This window comes from Amphiura filiformis, chromosome 18 (genome assembly GCF_039555335.1).
Source record: "Amphiura filiformis chromosome 18, Afil_fr2py, whole genome shotgun sequence".
Lineage (NCBI taxonomy): Eukaryota > Metazoa > Echinodermata > Ophiuroidea > Amphilepidida > Amphiuridae > Amphiura > Amphiura filiformis.
In genome coordinates, this window is record NC_092645.1 from 3035803 (window position 1) to 3061777 (window position 25975).

General features: G+C 35.5%; 1 protein-coding gene across 1 annotated transcript in view; it reads right to left on the reverse strand.

Annotated features, from left to right (window-relative positions):
• Window positions 1-25975, reverse strand: part of LOC140139752 (plastin-2-like) — a 73273-nt gene that overhangs the window by 2472 nt on the left and 44826 nt on the right. Inside the window, exons 4-11 of the mRNA XM_072161460.1 lie at window positions 23046-23154; window positions 21729-21939; window positions 17054-17198; window positions 11415-11539; window positions 10957-11031; window positions 9994-10117; window positions 7268-7356; window positions 4855-5050 (exon numbers count right to left, since the gene is read on the reverse strand). Of these exons, the coding sequence (XP_072017561.1) occupies window positions 4855-5050; window positions 7268-7356; window positions 9994-10117; window positions 10957-11031; window positions 11415-11539; window positions 17054-17198; window positions 21729-21939; window positions 23046-23154 (1074 nt within the window). The remainder of the gene's footprint in view (window positions 1-4854; window positions 5051-7267; window positions 7357-9993; window positions 10118-10956; window positions 11032-11414; window positions 11540-17053; window positions 17199-21728; window positions 21940-23045; window positions 23155-25975) is intronic.

The window sequence follows — 25975 nt, forward strand, 5'->3', positions numbered from 1 at the left end:
AACTATCACCATAAGAGTTCTATTTAGTTGGTACCAAATTTAATTGAATGGAACGGAATGGAATTGAACACAAGCAAGCATTTCTTCATTTCCTTGGTTGATTGCTGCTGCACAGATTCCAACACGCACTTTTAGGATTTCTCTACCGGAATTTGATTTGTACCTACATTCCTTCCCAAAAAGTAATAGACATATGTGACCCCTCGGCACAACTGAGCCCGGATGTCGCCAGTGCCACTATTGAGATATGCTCCATCGAACTTAACAATAAACAGTAGGAAACAAAGGATTTATTGACTGTTTTATTGATTTTTCACTACTTAAATGTCAAGTACTATAGACATGATATACATCATTTTAAAGCTCATTTCAAGCAAAATATTTTGGTTGAATATCTCAAAAATGATGATTGGCGACATCAGGGCTTAGTTGTGCCGAGGGGTCACATATTGCATAACAATAGATACAGTTCAGAGGTTAATCCATCTTCTTTGTTATGCAATTATGCACATTGTATTCAGGGATTAAGTAGCTGTTTGAAAAAAACCTGAAACCTGATCCATTGATTCCAAATGAATTGAATTAAACTGATTTAAGGGCTCTGGTATGAAAGTTTTGACAGTATTTTTTGTGAGACATGAAAGCACATCAGATATATCGAATTACATTCTGAATACAAGGAATGTCCTTCTGATATCAAATAATTTTGATTTTTTGAAATTCGCGGTATAATACAAATTTCAAGACAAATTTATTAAAATTTGATATTTTCAAAATGTTTGATATTTAACAGTCCTCAAAGTAAACTTTCCAAATCTAATGATATGTACTTACAGTACTGTAGGTGTGATGAAAAACAGACGATCAATCGAAAATTTTGACCTTTCATATTGAAAATATACATTTTTCCCTCCAAAAGACCTAAATTGTTTTGGTGTTTTGGGAAATAGTACACTATCATTAGATTTATAAAGTTTACTTTGAGGACTGTTAAAATCAAAAAATTTTTATTTTTAATCATTTGCCATAAAATGTGTATTATATTGTGAATTTCAAAAAAAGGACAATGTTCGTATTCAGAATGCAATTCTATATGTCTAATGTGCTTGTCCCACAAAAAATACTGTCCAAACGTTCATACCCCACTCCTTAAATTCACATTACGTTTCACTACCTGGAGAGAATTGATCAAAAATTGACTTCCCTCCTGAGGTTGGTATCTGTCAATGAATTGACCAGATCATTATAGCTAGAGGCGGTATATAACACAAATGGGTCAATGAGTTACATAAAATTGACCTTGTGTATATAACACAAATGGGTCAATGAGTTACATAAAAATGACCTTGTGTGGTATTCAGTTCCCAGGAAGTGAGTTTTGCCTGAGGCAATTTGTGGTTAAATGTTGATCCGTCACTGCAAGAGTTATTACCGTTGATTTGGTTGAAAAAGGAGGTGAGACATGATCAAATCTCTCCAGGTAACAAGACGTAATGAAATGTTCCTTACCAAGAGTAAGAGTTTCATTTCCTGGTTGATATCTGATCTATTGATATTGAGTGAATTGAATTGAATGTTCCTTACCAAGAGTAAGAGTTTCATTTCCCTTGTTGATATCTGATCTATTGATATTGAGTGAATTGAATTGAATGTTCCTTACCAAGAGTAAGAGTTTCATTTCCCTGGTTGATATCTGATCCACTGATATATCAAGTGAATTGAATTGAATTAAACTGATTTGAACTCAAATCTTCCTTGATATCTGATCCACTGATATATCAAGTGAATTGAATTGAATTGATTTGAATTCCAATGTTCCTTACCAAGAGTAAGAGTTTCATTTCCCTGGTTGATATCTGATCCACTGATATATCAAGTGAATTGAATTGAATTAAACTGATTTGAACTCAAATCTTCCTTGATATCTGATCCATTGATATATCAAGTGAATTGAATTGATTTGAACTCCAATGTTCCTTACCAAGAGTAAGAGTTTCATTTCCCTGGTTGATATCTGATCCACTGATATATCAAGTGAATTGAATTGAATTAAACTGATTTGAACTCAAATCTTCCTTGATATCTGATCCATTGATATATCAAGTGAATTGAATTGAATTAAACTGATTTGAACTCAAATCTTCCTTGATATCTGATCCATTGATATATCAAGTGAATTGAATTGAATTGATTTGAACTCAAATGTTCCTTACCAAGAGTAAGAGTTTCATTTCCCTGGTTGATATCTGATCCACTGATATATCAAGTGAATTGAATTGAATTAAACTGATTTGAACTCAAATCTTCCTTGATATCTGATCCATTGATATATCAAGTGAATTGAATTGAATTGATTTGAACTCCAATGTTCCTTACCAAGAGTAAGAGTTTCATTTCCCTTGTTGATATATGATCCACTGATATATCAAGTGAATTGAATTGAATTAAACTGATTTGAACTCAAATCTTCCTTGATATCTGATCCATTGATATATCAAGTGAATTGAATTGAATTGATTTGAACTCCAATGTTCCTTACCAAGAGTAAGAGTTTCATTTCCCTGGTTGATATCTGATCCACTGATATATCAAGTGAATTGAATTAAACTGATTTGAACTCAAATCTTCCTTGATATCTGATCCATTGATATATCAAGTGAATTGAATTGAATTGATTTGAACTCCAATGTTCCTTTACCAAGAGTAAGAGTTTCATTTCCCTTGTTGATATCTGATCCACTGATATATCAAGTTAATTGAATTGAATTAAACTGATTTGAACTCAAATCTTCCTTGATATCTGATCCATTGATATATCAAGTGAATTGAATTGAATTGATTTGAACTCCAATGTTCCTTACCAAGAGTAAGAGTTTCATTTCCTGGTTGATATCTGATCCACTGATATATCAAGTGAATTGAATTAAACTGATTTGAACTCAAATCTTCCTTGATATCTGATCCATTGATATATCAAGTGAATTGAATTGAATTGATTTGAACTCCAATGTTCCTTACCAAGAGCAAGAGTTTCATTTCCTGGTTGATATCTGATCCACTGATATATCAAGTGAATTGAATTGAATTAAACTGATTTGAACTCAAATCTTCTTTGATATCTGATCCATTGATATATCAAGTGAATTGAATTGAATTGATTTGAACTCCAATGTTCCTTACCAAGAGTAAGAGTTTCATTTCCCTTGTTGATATCTGATCCACTGATATATCAAGTGAATTGAATTGAATTAAACTGATTTGAACTCAAATCTTCCTTGATATCTGATCCATTGATATATCAAGTGAATTGAATTGAATTGATTTGAACTCCAATGTTCCTTACCAAGAGTAAGAGTTTCATTTCCCTTGTTGATATATGATCCACTGATATATCAAGTGAATTGAATTGAATTAAACTGATTTGAACTCAAATCTTCCTTGATATCTGATCCATTGATATATCAAGTGAATTGAATTGAATTGATTTGAACTCCAATGTTCCTTACCAAGAGTAAGAGTTTCATTTCCCTGGTTGATATCTGATCCACTGATATATCAAGTGAATTGAATTGAATTAAACTGATTTGAACTCAAATCTTCTTTGATATCTGATCCATTGATATATCAAGTGAATTGAATTGAATTGATTTGAACTCCAATGTTCCTTACCAAGAGTAAGAGTTTCATTTCCCTGGTTGATATCTGATCCACTGATATATCAAGTGAATTGAATTGAATTAAACTGATTTGAACTCAAATCTTCCTTGATATCTGATCCATTGATATATCAAGTGAATTGAATTGAATTGATTTGAACTCCAATGTTCCTTACCAAGAGTAAGAGTTTCATTTCCCTTGTTGATATATGATCCACTGATATATCAAGTGAATTGAATTGAATTAAACTGATTTGAACTCAAATCTTCCTTGATATCTGATCCATTGATATATCAAGTGAATTGAATTGAATTGATTTGAACTCCAATGTTCCTTACCAAGAGTAAGAGTTTCATTTCCCTTGTTGATATATGATCCACTGATATATCAAGTGAATTGAATTGAATTAAACTGATTTGAACTCAAATCTTCCTTGATATCTGATCCACTGATATATCAAGTGAATTGAATTGAATTGATTTGAACTCCAATGTTCCTTACCAAGAGTAAGAGTTTCATTTCCCTGGTTGATATCTGATCCACTGATATATCAAGTGAATTGAATTAAACTGATTTGAACTCAAATCTTCCTTGATATCTGATCCATTGATATATCAAGTGAATTGAATTGAATTGATTTGAACTCCAATGTTCCTTACCAAGAGTAAGAGTTTCATTTCCGGGTAGATATCTGATCCACTGATATATCAAGTGAATTGAATTAAACTGATTTGAACTCAAATCTTCCTTGATATCTGATCCATTGATATATCAAGTGAATTGAATTGAATTGATTTGAACTCCAATGTTCCTTACCAAGAGCAAGAGTTTCATTTCCCTGGTTGATATCTGATCCACTGATATATCAAGTGAATTGAATTAAACTGATTTGAACTCAAATCTTCCTTGATATCTGATCCATTGATATATCAAGTGAATTGAATTGAATTAAACTGATTTGAACTCAAATCTTCCTTGATATCTGATCCATTGATATATCAAGTGAATTGAATTGAATTGATTTGAACTCCAATGTTCCTTACCAAGAGTAAGAGTTTCATTTCCCTGGTTGATATCTGATCCATTGATATATCAAGTGAATTGAATTGAATGTTCCTTACCAAGAGTAAGAGTTTCATTCCCCTTGTTGATATATGATCTATTGATATTGAGTGAATTGAATTGAATGTTCCTTACCAAGAGTAAGAGTTTCATTTCCCTGGTTGATATCTGATCCACCAATTCCTACATGAGACATCTTCATCTGTCCTGCCAGCTCCACACAGTAATTACAGTTTTCAATTTTCTTCATGTTTCCTCCCAGTTTATTCAACTTATCCCCTTTAGTCACTCTACTCCAGTCAACAATACCAGGGTTCACAATATCAAACAACTGAAAACACAATTTGCATTTCAAAATTATTACATTTCTGGTTTATAAAAGTGGAAAATTTGTCATGTTTGTAATTAAGCAGTCAAGTTGGCTCAATCAATAAGGCTTCCAAGACTGCAGGTTCGAACCCTGGCGGTGCCAAATACGCTCTCGTGTCTAGAGTTAGCTTGAAATTCCCCTGGACAAGGAACTTACTGCTAATTGCAGGGGTGTGAGTGGAGCTTTCCAAAAAACGCGGAAAAAAACAAGTATCCATTTAATAGTGTGTTCGAAGCACGCATAGAAAGCTTACCTACTACCATCCGTATTTGTGCGTATTTCATCATAAATATTAGAAGATTAAAAGCTATATTTCATTGCACATATGTGAGTATTGCGCGACAAAATTACAATCCTGGTAGCCATGATATATCCTCTCTTAATTCCTTGTGCTTTTTAGTAAACATGGTGTCACACTTTAGATGGATGGTTACGATTGAAAATAGTACAATTCGACAACCCACATGAAACAATTCTGTAATGGCGTCGTACGTAAACAAAACATCGATCCCAACGGCAATGTTCAATGACCGCTGCCATATGATATGATACTACACAATGCTACACATCCTACCACGGATCTCTATACATGCGGTCGTCTTTCGCAAATTAGTCTCATATGCAGGTTTAATACACGCAACGTAAGTTAGTCTCATACATTAAATTAATGGAAGACAGGCGGACGGACAACGTATAAATCATTGGGGAAAAGCAAAACGCAGATTTTTAGTTTGTGAAAAATAAAAACGCAACGCAGGCAAGCTAAAAACGCGGAAATTCGCGAAAACGCAGAACTCTCACATCCCTGTAATTGTCTTGTTGCGACCGTCTGAAACTCAGGAGCTGATCCTGGTTGCGATGGTTATTTGTGGAATGTCTAGGGTGTGTGCACTTGAAGCAGAAAAGTCCCTGAATTGTTATTAAATGGTTTATGGAATGATTTGGGGCCGTAGTCAGCGACAACCTGTAAAGTGTGCCGAGGCTTGTGGATCAATGTCTATACTAGGTGTTGTGCCTGTGTGTAGCCCACTATAAACCACTGTGCTTTTTTTTAAATTTGCTTGCATGGGTTGTTTTATATTTAAGGATTTATACAACCTATCAAATGGGCTGTTCCATTTAAAATGTGGAAGATTTAAGAAAACTCTTCTAGAGGGAGCATGTGTTTCGAATGGAATTGCCTATGGTTAATTAACTCTGAAACTCATACTCCCCCTGTATATGGCTTTACCTGTATCTTCCACAACTGGGGTGAGTATTTCAAATGGAAGTTATCCAATTTTCTATTCTATATGACACCCATATTCCCTCTGTGGAAGACTTTAGCTAAATATTCCACAGGATGAGTGTGAATTTCAAATGGAATAGCCCATCAATCTATAACATTTGGGTTTTAAACCAAAAATGTTAATCCTATCTGCTTATACTTTAATTTGTATTGTTAAATTCTGTAAAATTTTGTCAATAATCTTTCAATTTATTGTTACTATTATTTTTCAGACCTGCCAACCTACCGAAGTCAGAAAGAGGGACATTAAGGCCAAAACCTTGTACATGTACACAAACCAGGTACCGACAAATTCAAAGACTTGAGGTGTGCAATAGGCCTACTTTCAGAATTCAGGGAAGGTTTTGCAAGTCTTAAGTTATCACAATAGACTAAAGAGAATGCTATAGCAAAGTGAAATTTGCATCATTTTCTGCTGTTTTTACATTTAAATTTGCCATCACTGAATTTTTCAGAAAGCAGGACTGTCCCTCATTTTCACTTTGGGAAACCCCAAATGAGGGACAGTCCCTCAAAATGAGGGACAGTTGGCAGGCCTGATATTTTATTATATTTATCAAATTATGTTTATTGTTTATGTTGATTGATGAATAAATGTGACATGATCAAGGGGCATGAGTCTGATATCACTAATATTGTTTCTGAGATATTGGTAAAAACAGTGTTCAAATTATTTTGTTTTATATTGTTTTTAGCCATTGATAAATTGCTCATAACTTGGTAACCAGATGTCCGATTTTGATGAGGTTTGCATATTACATTTATAATCTGCCAGAAAATGATGTTAAAAAATTGCCGACATGTGACTCATTCCCATTGATCATGTCACAAATATGAATGAAGGAATGGTGTTTGTTTGTTTGTTTGTTTGTTTGTTTGTTTACTCTTACCTGAAGGATGACCAAGCCATCACATAAATCATTATAAATGTAGTTGACACGCGGCTTTACACCCAGACTGTTCATCCAGTTACGGTATGCTGTGAAAACAACAAAGTTGACAAATAAACATCTCAAAAAAAGTAACTAACCCCCCTTAAATAATGGCCATTATTCAATAAATCTGTAAAATGCGTTGGAAGCAGAATTTATTTCTGCGCATTTTAACACCTCATAAAACACCGGTCAATTTAATGTAGTGAGGACCAGATTTGAAAGTTCCATTACACTGAATACAAAATCAATACAATTTACTGCAACTTTCAAATCTTGGGTTACATTGATTTAAATGTACGCTGTGGCGTCAATATTTAGTCAATTGCTATAAATGAGGTGTCAAAATGTGCAGAAATAAATTCTGTTTCCAACGCATTTTTGAGATTTCTAATACAATTACCCGTTGTTGAATAATGGTCATTATTTTATTTAAGGGGGGTTAGTTACTTTTTTTGAGATGTTTAAAATGATCTGTCTGAGAGGAAAATCACACAATAGACCTCTTCAGGAGGACTTTTTCCATGCAACCATCAAAACATATTCAACCAATCAATTTCTATCTTTTAATGTACATTCCACCATGCAGTGGACACTGAATTCAATAATCAACGTCAAGTAAGAGTAACACGATACATGATTGGTGTGTATAGTCATACCATGTATCATGCTCATCGAATGTCCTGTTGCCAGAGTGCAATTACGTCGTGGGATTGTTTACCGCACATGAAATCTTTTTGTAATGCTAGAGCATAAAGATATCACTCATGCTATTGCGGTGCTTAATTTACATGTTAAAGCATGTTTTAAGTAACATATTTTAATTAGAATCCAAAAATATAGACAAGGGAAAAAAAGCCTTCCTAGATTGTCAGAAATTAGGCTCAGTATTCTTTTGTATAGTAGATTAAGGCCACATATACATTTTTGTTTGCCTTATCTAGATTGAACATTACTATAACCTAAAGTGGCAATTCCGTGATTTTCCGTGGGTTGTTTTAAATACTAAATTATGTGATTTGCTGTGATGCAATTTCAATTCTGTGTTCACATTCCGTGATTAAAAATCACATTTCACAAATCAAAATTAAACATAAGCATATAAACATCTAAAACAAAGTAACTAATCCCCCCTTAAATAATGGCCATTATTCAAAAAGGGGCTATTGAATTACAAATCTGTAAAATGCGTTGGAAGCAGAATTTATTTCTACGCATTTTGACACCTCATTTGATAGGATAGCCCAGAAAACAATAAAGCACTGGTCAATTTAATCATGGAAATAGTAGTTGAGAAGGAATCACAACGAAATCGATCGCCTGTGACTAATCCAGCTTATCTATTCTTCATTACAAAGGAAGAGGACTCAACAAATTCCCTTTTGAGGACACTCATATTGCCGCCATCAGCGTGATTTGGTAGCATAACTGGAAATTCATAGCGATAAATCTTTTGCGAACAAAAAAATTTTGAACCGGTTGTGACCTTAGTTGATGAAGCGCACTTTTAACGTTCATTTAGACTGGATTTTATAAACATTTGCAACAGATTTCTGCATTTTCAGATGCAGAGAAGTCAAAACAATACAAATATTGGGAAATTTAATCAAAATACGTAGTATTTTCGACTAAAGACACTTTTAAAAAAGTTTTACATTTTGTAAGGATAATCGTATTTTCGCTGACCCCAAATTTAATTAAAATGTTAAGGTATAAAACAAGTTGTTCCGATTGTTTCCGAAAAATGGGAACAGATTCTATCATAAGACAAACGCAAAATCAATTCTATCAAATTGCCTTCACATGTGCCCTAGACCGCCCTCATAGGTAAATTTGCCCCTAAATGTTTCAAATATATGACTTTCTACTTCCGATTTTGGTAATACATCCTTCCCACAAGGCATTATTTTTGGCTATGTTATCCCATCTGTCCCATAATGCATTCATATTTCTCGCCCTTTCCTGCTCACAAGGCCGCATTTAGTCCATAAGCATTGGTCGCTTGACTGCAGCTTTAGAATTGAAAATGTCATGTCGTAGAAATATTACGTCACCGATGACCATCGTGTTGGGATATAATCCCGAGGATTATGATATAATTATATAGCGGTTGACGTGTATAGAAACGTCAATGTACATGTCGGCAATGTGATTGGAACTTTGATGATGGTTAGTTGTGATTCCTTCTCATCTACTATTTCCATGATTTAATGTAGTGAGGTCCAGATTTGAAAGTTGCACTTACATACAAATTTTTACTATACAAAAACACTCAGATATCATTACACAGATTTCCTTTCATTACACTGAATACAAAATCAATACAATTTACTGCAACTTTCAAATCAAAATGTGCAGAAATAAATTCTGCTTCCAACGCATTTTACAGATTTGTAATACAATCACCCGTTTTTGAATAATGGTCATTATTTAAGGGGGTTAGTTACTTTTTTTGAGATGTTTATGTCTACTCTATGTCTAGTTATTTTAAGGTTGATATCTTTAATGACAGACTTCATTTTCATTATTTTTACCTCACATTCTAATTTTTTTTTTTTTTTTTTCATTTTTAATTTTCTCAAGGAAAAACATGTTTTCCGGGAATTTTAGTGTTTTCCGTTTTTTTTTCTTAAATTCCGTGAATTTTTCTGTTTTTCCGTGACTTTACTATAATGTTGACTTACTCTTTTCTTCTCTTGTTTCTTCTACCTCTATGAATGCCTCATCTGGTGGCTCTAGACATGGGTAGTGGTTGAACAAGTTAGCAACAAAGGCGGTGTTAAGCTTGGAGTTTCCAGCAACAACATCCTAGCAGAAAAACATGACAAGAATTAGTCGGAACTGAGAGTACACTCTGATCGCAAAGCTGTGGGATAGTGTAATACCGGGACCTTGTGTAATAATTATAGATGGTTTCAAAATTCAGATCTGGCTCTTTAAAATGTAGGGCTCTACGATATGGTGTCTTCTTATTACACAGCACATATAGTAAAGACCCGCCGGGGACGTTAACCAAGCGGCCATTTTGTTACTATTACAAATCGATGTCCTCAAAATCGGTATGGGCAGTTTGTACAAAGTGCCATGGGCTTGGTCAGGACTTTTTCATATTTCATATTTCTTTCTCCAGTTTTTCATCTGGTAGGTCTAGATTCAAATTTGACATATTGACCAAGGACTTGTTTTTAACAATAAACAAACAAACAAAGAAGAAGCAGCCATTCTTTGTCATATTTTCTCCTCAGTCTTATATTTAGCTAGTTCTCAGATTGAGATCAGGGTATATATTTTTTTTGCATAATGGCTTAAAGGAAATGTACGAATTCACAAAAATTTCATATCGCAGAAACATGGGATCTCTCCAAAATACAACATTAAATGCCGCAAAAATAACAACCTTTGCAGTAATCAAAATTAACCTTAATTTCGCGCTTACACGTAAGACTTGGCGATAGTCTATTCAGATATCGTTGTCAAGCTCGAGGTGATTGACCTCCGATGATTGACAGACGGGAACGCATACGTGTACCAGGGGGTGCTAAAGTGGGACCAAAACAACAGCGGGAATCGTGTGTTGAGTCGACATAGGAAAAGAACAGGTGGGGATCAGCGAAATTTACTGTCAACCCTCTGATCTAATTACTTACGTTTGCTGAGACGAAAGCCCTACAGTCCATCACATCTGCATTTTCAAGCATTCCTTCGGCACGGGCACGGTGGTCCTGTAAAATAGGGAAAATAATTTTAGTGTTTAATTCAAATTTACAGTTTTCCTTCATTCCTTTTTCCTTGCACTTTCTTTATTTCAGGTTACGCATACTATTTGAGTCCATAGTAGTCAACTCTCAAACAATACAGTAGGCCAGGCCTATATGCATGTGTTTGACTCCAATGGACTCAGGTGCAACTTTGAAAACGGCCTCCTTGTTTACACGATGAACCATGTACGAACACAATGATGTTAATGCAATTAATTGGTCCATAAGTGTAAAAACAAATAAGGCTTCACATGAAAAATGACTACACATGAAACATCTACCCCCCTAAGGCTTTTTGTCCTATACCAAGCTTTGTATGTTATGCTTCAAAACTGGTGCCTACTTACTTTTCCAAGAGGCACATGTTTGAGGTTGGATTTCAAGTCATTAGGACAGATCTGGTTGAGGAGGGTGATGTATACTTCAGAATCTTTGATATCACCACTGAAGTTCTTGATCCTCCTTGGGTCACCTGTAACAGAGAAAATAAATCCATGGTTAATAAGAACAGACAAAAAATAATAATAAAACAAAAACTAGATTATAGTGCACTTTTATGCAACACGATCTGCTCCATGGGGGCCAAAGGAGGCATTTTTGAAATTGAGTTACTATAATTATTACCTTATACAAACATTAAGCTATCATACAATGTATACTGAAAACACCAAGGTCTAACATACCTGGTTCTAAAGAGCTAAGGTTTTGTGATGTCCACTTTCTTATGGATTTTATTTAGAGAATAAGCGATAGGAATTTTTATTTTGCCTATCCTCTACCGTGTGATAGAGCGACAGACAGGTCCAATATTTTGAGTAGTGGATGCCGGCACAGCCGGTATCCACTACGATAAAAATATTGGACCTGCCTGTCGTCTATCACAGGTAGAGGAGAGGCAAAATAAAAATTCCTATCGTTTATTCTCATTCTTAGTCAGTTAAATATTATTTTAATAACTGTAAACAAATTTTTAAAGCAAAAACTAAGTTACCGTCATAAAAACTCCCCTCATTATAAAATGAACGAAACTTGTTTACAACTTCACATATTCTGTTGCGTATATTACTAGCGCGTTCGCGTATTCCGCACTAGATTACGCATCCAGCGCGATACATACGCGCACCTCTACACGCATGTTACGCATTATCAAAAGCGCATGATGGCGTGGGGTCGTCTACAGCCTGATAGGCGGCACCGAAATCATGCGATTGTCAATCAGAAATGTGTCTCTGAACTAGACCACTCCCACTGACTAAGAATGTTTTTTACTCCATATTTTTGCCTTTATCTCAATTTTCAAATTTGCCAGCTTGGCCCCCATGGACCAGAATGAACTAGTTTAAGTTAGAATAGGTTTTGTCCAAGCAATTTAGTGATTGTGCTAACCAGTTTTGAGCTTACTCATACCATGCTCACATGATACATGGACATTAACATGGACATTAATATATTGGTCACTTTTTTGTTGAAAAATTGTAGGGGGGGGGGGTGTTTATTGAAGATAATATTGTAGGTCTAAATTGGTCTTCCCGGTTGGCAAATTCCAGAGTCCTGGTTTGCAGGTCAATACATCTAGGTGGGTGTGTGGGGGTGGGTGTGTGGAGTTTCTTTGTGTTGAGTGTGCAACAGTGTTGAGTGTTAATTGTTTGTGTTTCAATTTTAAAAGCATGCATTTTCGTTTTAAGTATGTGTTGAATTTGTGTGAGGGGTTCTGTAGGGGTGTTCTTGTGCATACATACACAAATTACTATGTTTTACACATTGAACAACTCTAGCTATAAACACAAAACTGTGTGTGTCAATTATTTGACACCCGTGTCATTTACATACCAAATGCACCATTCTCATTTGTCCATGATATACCTTATAGTGAATAAGTGATAAGTGGGAATGCAATCAAATGAACATTGTTGAATATTTGCAAGTCTGAGTTCATAACATGATATTCCAAAAAGGCTGCCTGCTGTATTGTTATCAATATCAAATGCAAAGAGATACCTTTGTATATTGATCAAAATATCGCTATTCCAGTTGAAATATGTGACATGATCAAGGGGAATGAGTCACAAGTCGACCCTGGTCGAAAATGAGTTTTACAGAGGTTTCAAAAGAGGACATTTAGAGCTTTCAGAAACTGAAAACCCCATGTTGATACAACTTTTCTGTGCAAAGTTACATCAATTTATCAATAGCTGAAAACAATATAAAACAAAAGAATTTTAACACTTTCTCTGCCAATATCTCAAAATCATTATTAGCGACATCCGACTCATTTCCCTTGATCGTGTCACATATATGTATCCCATGACAAACCTTAATCTCCCACACATGAAGTGTAGATAGCCCATTGACCCATATTGATGCACCAAAACTCTTTGTAACTGCACTTCCAACATAGATTCAATAATGAGGAAGAAATACCTCTCAAATGGGCTATTCCATTTAAAATCCACACTACCCCTGTGGGAGATTTTGGTAATATCTGCCATAGGGGGAGTATGTTTTTAAATGTAATTGGTCATGGTTAATCATTTTTAAACTCATACTCCCCCTGTATTATGGCTTTACCTATATCTTCCACAGCTGGAGTGAGTATTTCAAATAGAAGTTACCCAGTTATCTATTCTACAGGGTGTCCCAGAATGATTTGTACCGTGTTTGCGAAAATAACTAAAAATAGAAGACGGGCAGTGTATATATTTTTGATACCAGCATTATAATGTTGGACATGTCTCCTACTTATTCTGTTAATTTCAGCACGCTACCTTTATTTGTTTTGGCGTGGCATGCAATAATGTAAAATCGATGAAAAACGACTCGCATACCTTTGAAAAATGGCACGATACGATTAAATGAAGAACGTGGGATGTTTGGCACAGCATTTCGACGACAACTACTGTTGGGGTTGGGCCCCGGGTTGGGCCTTAAAGCTTGCCGGACAGCGGCAATGTTCGCTCAAGTTCTTACAGTCTTACGAGCACCTGAAGCTTCACTCTGCCGATTCCTGACAGTTCCGTGCTCGTCAAACTTCTTTACGTTATACACTCTCGTCTAATTAATGTTCTTTGCGTCTCAACAAGTTTTTGAAAGAAATCCACGTTGCTGCACAGTAAATTGAGGAGCCGTCTTTTCTGTACCACAAGCAGTTCGATCTCTGCAAGCATTTCAAATGACATGGACATCACACCACAATAACTATATTTAAAACTACCGCCAAAGAGAGAATGGGATTAGGACACACATCCTTAATTCCATATAATGCTTGCTTCGTAACGTCATAAATAATAGATAGATATCGGCTATTAAGTGGAAATATGAACAGGGCACAACCAAAATACCTGCATAACTTTTTCTAAATAACTTTGTGCTGAGCGGTTAGTAATGTTACAGATTTTCAAAATAGGTTGCGTTGTCAAAACTTAGAATTCACCATTTTACATAATCTTCTATAACATCTACTAGAAACATCAAATTTTAAAATCTAAAAAATCTGAGAAAGCTAAATATATGTATAACTTAAAATGCAAAACAATATGACCATTCAACATGCCCTTCATACCTAAAAAATTCCATCTTTCCCAGTACAGATCATTCTGGGACACCCTGTATAAACTCACATACTCCCTCTGTGGAAGACTTTAGCTAAATCTTCCACTGGGTAGTGTGGATTTTAAATGGAAGAGTCAAACAAATGTTGATTCCGGACTGATAAATCCACAATTGCAGCAAAACATTAAAACCACTTATCAGCCCTATAATGGCATCACATGACAATCTCTCTCCTGAGCCACGATTTAACTGTTGACACGCATTCCACCTAATGGTTTAGTACTAAGTGATGACATACTGTGAACCACTTCATTTATATTGCAAATTACTTTTGCAAACATGGCAAAGCCCATCATTTCATAGAAGACCAATTTTGTTTTATTAATTACCTACATGCAGCAAACATCCATTTTAAAGGACAAATTTATGTAAGCTTAATTTCACAAACCAAAACCACAAATGCTTTCAGTGTAACCCAAATTTCGAAAATAAATAAAACACAAATATTTTTTTAATGTCACTGCGCGCATCAATAATAATATTTTCCATGCTTTTCAAGTCTTTTTTTATTCCAAAAAATTTCAGAATTGTATGTTTCTAAGACTATATTTGGAATAAGCATGAAAAATACATTAAAATGAGTACAAACAAGCCCAGTATTGATTCAGTGGTTCTTGAGATAGCTCTTAATATTTTGAGAAAACAGGTCCAAACTTTGACTGCTTATGGTGTAGCCTATGGCCAGCAACCAGACCATCAACCCTAATAATTCAAGAGCCCTTGAAGTTATACTAAGAATGTTTGTCCTCAATGGAATGTACTGATTACCAAAAAAACCTACATTTGCAAATGATGGAAGTTAAAATTATGCAAAATTGTCAAAGTTGTGAATCAATTTTGAGTACATGTACATCATCCTTTACAGTTGACAATTTCTTAACCCCACAAGAACTACCTGCCTATTGGTCAAAAAAGAAGTTTTCATTATCAATTGGACCAATCAGCACCATTGTTACAATAATTTCACCACAAAAAAAATTGGGATGAATTATTTGCAAAACTCCATTCTGATTGGTGATTAAAATGAAGATATCACGTAATTGACAATCAGAGGCAATGTTAGATCGGCAGGTAGTGCTCAGTGGGTTAATAAATCAGAGCAAATCGTTGTCATCACTATGTGTTTTGTAAGGCATCTACTAAAGTGTGTCTTGATGACAAATTATGGATTATTGGATGAAGCTATTCAAGCTAATGTGTCTCGTTAAGGCCAATTAAATACGTCTATTGGGACATATACATGTAGGGTGGCGCAAATGTTTCATCTTCACTTGCGTCTTATTGACAAATCGGATATTCGGAAGAAGCTAATGTAAGGGCAATTAAATATGTTTATTGGGAAATATAGGGTGACCAAAATGCTAATTTTCTCCAGCATGTCTTGATTGCAAATAATAATGGATTATGGCCAATTAAATGTTCTTATAACTCATACACAGATTGTTGCCATTTGATTGGCCAATTACTATTGATCATTTGTGACACAATCTGCTCTATGCGGGCCAGAGGCATTTTTGATAATTGAGTTACTATAACTATTACCTTGTAGTAACATTAGGCTATCATATACTGAAAACACCAAAGGTCTAGCATACTTGGTTCCAAAATTATGAGGTTTTGTGATGTGTACTTTATATGTATTCTATTGTTTTTTACTCTATGTTTTTGCCTTTATCTCAGTTTCAAATTTGCCGCATTTGGCCCCCCATGGACCAGATTGTGTTGCATTGCACACACTGACTGAGTGCAATAGTTAAGTTTCCATTGCTCTCTGCGCAGCTACCAAGGCAACGCTGACAAACCCATGCCTATAGCGTACATGGTGACCACCTTGACTCGTCAATTATAGGTATGGGTGTTGCTTCCAAAATAAATATAATTTAGATATTTTTAAATTTATTTTGTTTTCCTGGTGATTTATATAATTATATCCAGGAGTTATATAAAACAAATATTCAATGTTTTTATTTGTCCAATTAAAAGCATATTTCCATTCGGTGAATTACTATTCTATTAAATCCTTGTTGAATGCAACAGTCCATATTTCACCTCATGAGAATATTCTGACCATTGTGCTCATAAACATTCAATATTTGTATACTGATGGGCCATTCAGGGTGATTCATATGTTCTTCTTCTCCCAGATATCTTGGTGACGCAAATCAAATACAATTAGATGAAGCTTAAGTACGGTGTGAGTGACTTTTCCTTTTTAAGGCCAACTAAATACTTTAATTGGAAAACATACACATTGATCATGACCCAAAAATGTGTCTTCTGGCATCATTTGGACCAGCATCTTATTTTGTTTACCAATGTGGTTGCTATTTTCATGAATATAAGCGTAACTTTTTTACCATCATACTGCTATCCTTACCTGCTTGTTCCATCTGGTAGTTGACCCAGCGGATGAGGAGTTCCTCTGGGGACAATTTCTTCAGGATTTCAGGATCTTCACCCTCTTGCAGAAGGCGGTAGAGTCCAGGCACCTCATGGATGTCAATCTTAGAGAACAGTCCTATCTGTAAGGTCATAGGTTTAAACAGATATCAACTTAAATGATTAGTTGATGAAATTTATGTGATTTTCATAAAAGTTGTATTTGTTTGTTTGTTTTAAAAATGGTCGCTCCGTGTGGAGACACGCTTGGGTCCTGATGGGACCAGGCTCAAACAAAATGTTCAAGCCAGGCTAAAACGCCTATATAAGCATGCTGGCCTGTATTTGTCTATTTCTTAAATAAGGGAATGGTCGGATTTTTCATGTTCTGTTTTCTCTCGTACATTGAGGGGCTAAGGCCTACCAATAAAACAATGTGCTTCCAAATTTTGAGTTTATTGCTCCAATGTCTTTGATATGAGAAGGAATAATGTGTAAGATAGTATATACTTCCTGTTGTAGTTACCACAATTCACCACATTTTTGTTCACACCATCTAAATGAAACATATCTCAGGCGTTAAATTTGGAGTACAATGAGAAAAATAGGAGCTTTCTTCCGATACCAAAATCTCAGGTTTTGAAGAAGAAAAATGTGAGATGAAGCTGTCGATCTGGTCACACCACATTTTTTAATGTTCACAATATATGATTTTTAAAAGATCTTCTTGTTTTAAGTAACATTTATGCAAGTAAAAATCAATATACATAATGAAAACAGAAACATCATTAATTTTGGTTTTCATACTTTTTTATTGCGTCATCGCATCGCATGGAATGCATTGCATGCGCAGTGGTTTTCATATAGTGAGCTTTAGTGAGTTCTGGTAGTGTTAGGGTTAACCATATAAAATTTGGCCAGTGGATAAAACAGTTAACAAATGTTTTAAGAAGTATGTACTGCAATACAAAAGCGACTATTGCCCAATGAAGGTTTGGATTGTGATATTCCAGTTGAAGTCCACACACCCCCATGAAAGACATGACTTTAATCTTCCACACAGGGGATGTAGATTTCAAATGGGGTTTTACATTAACGGGTAACTCCATTTGAAATCTACACCCCCTGTGTGTGAGAATATGGCCATGTCTTCCATAGAGGGTGTAAGGATTTCAACTGGAACAGCCCATTTCCGGACAAGATAATCTTTCATAGTTTAAGTTATGATGTACTTATATGATTGGAACAAAGCCCAACGAGATATCCTTTCACTTGTTATTTGAATATACAGACTGCTAAACAATAAAGGTCCCAGTTAGTTTTTACCTCTGTATATATTACATTTTATATCACTCATACATAAATTCTAGTTCATTGGTTGATTACCATTTATCATTTTTACCATCAGCCTCTCCGTGTGATAGTTTTAACCATCATAGAGCTGCGCCGTAGTGCGTTTGCGCCAAGCAGTGAGCCGAGAGACTCGCCGATTTAGTTATGGGGTGGACCCCAAAATGTGAAGTATATCACAACAAAACATGGTGTTATGTTGATGAAAAAATGCATTTCCTACCTTAAATAGTGTTTCAGTAAAAGAATTTATGTATGAGTGATATAAAACAAATATTAACAGTCTTAAATTTGTGTAATGGTCGAAATATAATCACTCGGTGAAAGATGCATTGTTCCATTCCACTCGCATGGAACAATCCATCTTTCACAGAGTGATTATATTTCGACCATCACACTCATAGACAGTTAATATGTGTATAACATTACATTAACCAACACTTACAAAGCGCCTTTACCGCTGGATTCGAAGCGCAATAAAAATAACAACATAGCAGCAAAAACAAGAGAAACTAAACATAGGAAATCTGAAACAGATGAGTTTTGAGAGCAGATTTGAAGGTTTCAACTGTTGGAACATTACGAATGTGATTTGGGAGATTATTCCAAGCCCTGGGGCCAGCAACTGAGAAGACCCTGTCCCCAGTACATTTATGTGTCTTAGGGACCTCAAGGTTCAAGTTGTGACAAGAACGGGTGGCCACTGACCCAAGACGAGGTCACCACCAGACAGTCTTTCATGTAAAAGCAGTGTTTTCAGAATAATATATGCTTTCTTGTTCCGCTTGTAATTGTACTCGTGCTCCTACTCATACCTAAGTACTCGTACTCATGCATCAATACTCATACTCGTACTCATGCGTTATAATTTTGCTGTACTCATACTCATGGCCAAGTGCTCGTACTCATGGCCAAGGTACTAGTACGCTGTACTCAGAAACAGGTACTCACACTACAAGTCTGCTTTCATGTACTGGGGACAGAGTCCATTGCTTCAATATATCCTACACAAATTATGTCATAATCAGAACCAGCAGCCAACAGCTGCTTCTGTTAGCCCAGATTCTTAAAAGACCTCATTCATTAAAATCATTCAAAAAATAAACAAACAATAATCTAAAAACCCAAGGAAGATGCAAATTCAAAAGTTGCATTTTGCTCCATTGTACACAAAGTGTTGTTGAACAAGAGAACTAGCGCCATGCTTCCATTGATTAGCACATTAAAACTTTTGATTTTGTTCCTTCCTTAGGTGTTAGATGATCACTGTTTCTTTAATTCTCAACCAATTTCAACAAATAAGGTCTTAAATCAGAGCTAAAATGCATACAGGTATTGGTTGTTTGTTTTAATTTCAACATTTTTTGTCTTCCTTTAGGATATACAGGGGTGAACATAACTGGTACCTTAATTCTTTTATGGTCTGTATAAATATGTTTTGAAATGGATACTGTAGAAAAGGAAAGTATAGGTCTAACATATCCAGAGACTTGGAACAGAATTAATCCATGTAATATGTATTTATGCATCAGATAGGAGTACTGCAGAGAAGGTATCTTACCCTTCCCAGAATCCTTTGCAACATGATACATCACCTCTTTTCATCAAATGACACACCCTATGTCTTTGTACATGTACATGTTCCACTTGGTTTCATAGAATAGACTGGCTAAACATGTGTCAATAGTCATGAAATAAACATAATTTGCAAGCTCTGGATGTGCTCTGTTCATTAAGGTATGGTACATTTTGTCACTATTGACCCATGTTGCACTGGATAGCAAATCAGTACAGATTATTGAAATAGTAGAAATGCATTGTGGGAAATGTGAGATATCTTCTCTGGGAATCCTGTCTTTGACCTAAATAATAACCTAAAACCCTTGAGGCACTTATCATTTTGCAATGTTATCAAAGTCAAATTACATATACATACAAAATAACACTGCAACTCAAGATTGGCTAAAAAAACTGTACACAGCACTTTTAGTTTTTGTGCACAATTTAACCACAATTTGATTAATTTATTTGAAAAATCCAGAAAAAATTATAAAAAAAAAAAAAAATTGGGGAGTTACGTTAGTGTTGACAATACCTCAATTTTGCTAGGTCTATATAATGCAGTGGTGTGTAGGCATTATTTGTGTAGTGATGAAGAGGAAGGTGGTTCTAGCTCTGGGTATTTAGCAGTGGATTTTGGAGAGAACTGAGCAGGGCAGGGTCACATTACTTCAGGTTTTGTAGTTGAACTATGTATTGCTCCATTACCCACAGACAAAATCGAGACTGTGGAACAATCTACTTGCTTTTTAAGTGGGTGTATGGACTTTTCAAATAGGGTCGGTCGGTCGGTTAGGACTTTTTTTCTGGAGGCTAAAATGACCCTAAAATGTATCACCTAAAGGGTTTAAAATTTGGCAATTTGATGATTTTTTTCCAACCATATTTAAAAAATGTTCTGATTTTTTCAAACATTTTCACTCAAAATCATTAAATTTTGGCCCCAAAATGGCTGATTTTACATGATTTTAGCAAAAAGTAAAAAAATTCTCCCAAATCGCAAAATCTGGGTTGGTCAGGCCTATACATCAGGGTTGGTTTTTCTTCATCGCCTTATGGTCAATTTCTAGAATTCCGGATATTTACTGAAGACTGGCATCTCTGCATGAAAATTTTTACAGAGCTAGTGTTGTACCAGAAAATATTACTAATTCATAATTTTGCAAACAGTTTTGAAACTGAGCAGAATTTCCACATACGAGGTTTTGATTTCAAAGGATTTTGGGATCTTCCATTTCAAATCCACACTCCCCCATGGAAGATTTAGCTAATGTTTTCTACAGAGGGAGTATATGTTTCAAATAGACTAGACAATTGGATAACTTGCATTTGAAATACTCCAGTTGTGGAAGATATTGGTAAAGCCATAATTCAAGGGGAGTATGGCTTTCAAAATAATTTACCCCAGCAAATTCCATTTGAAAAACAGACTCCCTCTGTGGAAGATGTTTCTTAAATCATCCAAAGAGGTAGGCTCTTCCATTTCAAATCCACACTCAAACCGTGGCAGATTAAGCTAATTATGTCTTCCACAGAGGGAGTATAGGTTTCAAATAGACTAGACAATTGGATAACTTGCATTTGAAATACTCCAGTTGTGGAAGATATAAGCCATAATTCAAGGGGAGTATGGCTTTCAAAATAATTTATCCTAGCAAATTCCATTTGAAAAACATACTCCCTCTGTGGAAGATGTTTCTCAAATCTTCCACTGAGGTCCAGCAGATTTCAAACAGAATAGCCAATTCTAGCAGTCAACTTACTCTGATAATTTGCCACAAGAGGCCCAACACAAGATGTGGTGTTCCTCGGGTGAAATCCTCGGCCCCAATGTTGACGGTATTGCAGCCGATGGCCTGTGCGGAGTTGACGGCTAAGGTGAGGTTCTCATGTTTGGTGAAGACCTTCAGTTTCTGGCCTTTGTTGATGGCTCGCTCGTCGATGGTTTCTGGTGCTGCGTAGTTGATGAGCTTACTGTAATATGGGAATGTTTTAACGCAAAGATTATTATACTGAAATCATTATCATATTTTGTGGCTTTTTAGATCGACTGCTCCTGTTGAAAAGCCAATCTAAAAAGCCACAAAATAATCTAGAGATTTTTTCCAGAGCAAAATTGATAACCTCTTTCAGTTTTGACAGTAACTGGTATTTTGATAATGAGAAACGACTCGGCTTTTAAGTCTCCACATACAGCTGTACCAACAGCCCTCGAATTAACCCACGGCACCCATGGCATATTGCTGTGGGTGCCCATCCCCACTGCCGTAATGCCCTCAAAATATGTCCTTTCCCAAGGCAGTCACTTGCCGTGCCCTCTAATGAAGTTGCCGTCGGTGCCCCAGCCCTGCCCCTTCATTATAAAATCATCTATCAGACTGTTTGTGTGTGTTTTCTTCACTTTTTGAGAAATTGCCTTGGTGCCCTTATCAAATTTTCAACAGTTGCCATGATGCCCTCTTGAAATATTACAAACTGCCGTGCTGCCTTGCCTTTTCAGTGAAAATCCAAGGCAATTATCGACTTGCCCTAAAAATGTTGCTGTGCCCCTTCAGCTTAATTCGAGGGCTGTGTACCAAAATGACTGTACCCACTATGTATATTGACAAGCCCGCTTCTTCAATACGCCATTGGATCCACTTGAAATGCACAGAATTTATAGTTTTGTGACCTTTTATAACATCCTCTATTCAATGGCGTAGTGCACGTTAGAATATGATCATTGCTAGGTCAATTGGCTCACGTTTTCGTTGTTACGAACCACTGATCAAAATGATCACAACACAAAGCCTATGGCATATATCGTAATTCGGAACAGGTGTATGAGCCCAGGCTTGAACCAGTAACCAATGTATATACGTATACGAACGTGCACTATGGCAGCGAATAAATAAGGTAACAATGTTTCATTTTGATATGGCAGTCTTGTCCATAATCACTGGAAACTGATGGGTACCAATCATTTTGATACAGCCTGTATATATGAAAGACAGTGTACTGAATAGGATGTTTTATGTAGGTGTTGAGTGTCACCGGTTAAAAAAGAAAACAAACAAACAAACAAACAAAATGGGTCTCACCAAAGTAGTAATCCATCACCCACACGATTGAATAGCTGCTCACTCTCAGGATCTATTGGAAGTAGGTTTGCGAGGTCTGGGTCTTCTCCCAACTTGCTGTTGATAAAATCTATAAAAGGATGACAAAACAGAAAGCAAAATGTTATATTATTATACACTATAGTTTGATCAGTTCGTAATCGGCGGGCCTTATAACATTGCCGAATAATATCAATATATTTTACTTCAAGAATTGCCTTGTGACTTCTCGCCAGAGGCATCACAAATTATCAATTCAAGCCCTATACTTTCTTCGAACCCATATTATAGACCAGACAGGCCAACTATATATCACACTTAACGTGGGTCTATTTTTCGGTGTAGTGGTAAAAAACGCAGGGTCAGAATCACAGTGTGAGAATCAATCTTAATTCTTGCAGTATAAATTTGCTAGAATCATTTGATTCTTGCAAATCAACTTCTGTGTAAACTACAAATCTGTTCACGAGAATCTTTGCGAGAATCAATTCTCGGATTCTCGCTGAAATTCTGACCAAGCGAACAATTCCCGCCAATTACGAGCTGATCACACTATAGGATCTCAAACATGACAATCTCTAGGACACAGTTCCTTAACCCTGATATGATTATACACTAAAAGAATGACCTTTGGATGCACTGGGTACTAAAATGCATGTTGTGCAACTTGAGGTCCAAATTTGAACTACAGCTGTTACATTTTGCAATGCAATACAAATATCATGGGCAGATTCACGATTTGAAGCCTAAATGCATGTTGCGTAACTTGAGGTCCAAATTTGAACTAAAATTAACATTTTGCAATGCAATACATATATCAGGGGCAGATTCAGGATTTGAAGCCTAAAAGATGATACAGCAGAGATGGGGTGGGGTAAACTATGTTTTATCTTGGTGAGTCGGTAACATCAATGCGTCAAGGCAACTGTTTTGCATGTTTATCTATGCAGCATATTAAATGTTTATGCCTATATGTGTACATCTGCTTCTACAGTGCTTCTTCAAAATCCACAGATGTTTATTTGCTGTTTCATGTGTTTGTTTGTTTTTTGAAAAAATTAGAGTATGGACTACATTATGACAGGCAATGAATTCTAGTATGAACTATGAATTAATTTGTTTTAAAATCATTTTCATCAACTGAGATGAACAGCAAACAATACGCAGCTATAAATAGCGGCATTTTCAGAAAAAGAAGAGCGTCAATTAAAGCAAAAACCTATAAAACGAGACTTCAATTAGGCGGGATGTAAACGAAGGCCACCTTCCTCCTAATGAGCAGACAGAAATCTGTAATTATCATGCCACATTGATGTTATGCCCATTAATGAGATAAATGCAAAGTGCATGCAAGTTACAGTGACATTTTATACCAATGTGGCCTCTTTTTGATATTTTTAAAAGCAAATTGAATGTTTTTTTAAATTTCAATTCAACAATAAAACATGAATATGTTTGCATTTCATGTTTTTCTTTTAGGCCTACCCTATGTTTTACATTTCATGTTAGATTTTGTTTTTGCATTTTGTTACAGAAGAAATGGCAAAATGTGCAGTATTTTATGTTGCAGTTTTGTTATTATTGATACTGGTAACTGCTACTGAATACTGAAACTCCTGAACTATACTTTTGATAGGGAAGTCTTGAGTTTGGTTTAGGGTTACAGGTAGGACCATGGTTAGTGTTAGGGTTAAGGTCATGGTTAAGGTTAAGGTTAGGTTTAAGGATAGATTTGACATAGCGTACCTTATTTGATATTCGACATAGCGAACATATTTCATATTCATACACTCCTAGATATTGATAACCAATTAGAGCAAACGTTTATATAAACTAGCCATGCATAAATATTGTATACTTGCATGGGTAAAAGTTCATTTTTCTTGCGGGTGGATGCATTTACATTTGCTTGCATTTTCCAACATGTTTTAGTGACAATTTTGTTATAAAATTAGCAAAAATAACAGGATTTTTTAGTCATGTATGAGTATGAAATATCACTTGTTGCTCAAGAAATTATACAAAATAATGCACTTTAAATACTGAGATATTGATGCGTCTAATGCACTCCCCCCTTCAGGGCTTGTGCATTAGACGCATCAACATCTCAGTATGCATGCATTATTTTGTACAATATCACCCCCAACAAGTGATATGCATTTATTAACCTATAATTCGGACAAAGTGAACCTTAATTTTAACATAGCAAACCTTTGACATAACCCAACATACAACGCTAGGATCCACAACATTCTCATCTATCAGGGGCACAGTTCTTTAACCCTAATACATTTGTACAGTCATTGAATGACCTTTGAAAATTTGGGTACAAAACTCATACTCTGCAACTTGAGGTCAAATTTTGCACTATGATTGTTTAATTGAGGTTATTGAACTATGCTATTGGGATGAGGCCATAGTGCATGTAGTAGATACAACATGAATAGTAAGGAGGCACAATCTCAGTCAACTTGAACTAGTTTCCCCTTTAACAGAATTGAATGAGTCAGAATAGTTTAGCTGTAGGGCTTCATACCATGCATGGGTGCAACATCAATGTATGGTAGCAATTTTTGCGCTGAAATTGTTCATTCTTACAACTTCCAAGTAAAATGAAACTGTGCTGTTAAAATTTCAATTCAACATAATTTTTAAGTATATAGGCTAATCCACACAACACTTCCAAACATATTTATCAATGTCCAAAAATGTATTGCATACTAGTTGGCGAAATAATAAAAACATGAACATTTTCATGCAGTAAAAATGTCAACTTTTGAGGTACCAATATGAGACTTACCCTAAAAGATAAACACAGTGAAAGGAAGTGGTCCAGGTGAGCCATACTGTTGCCACAGAACAAGTTTTACCATACAAATGGGCTTTTTATTAGAAGTTCTTTGTCATGGAAA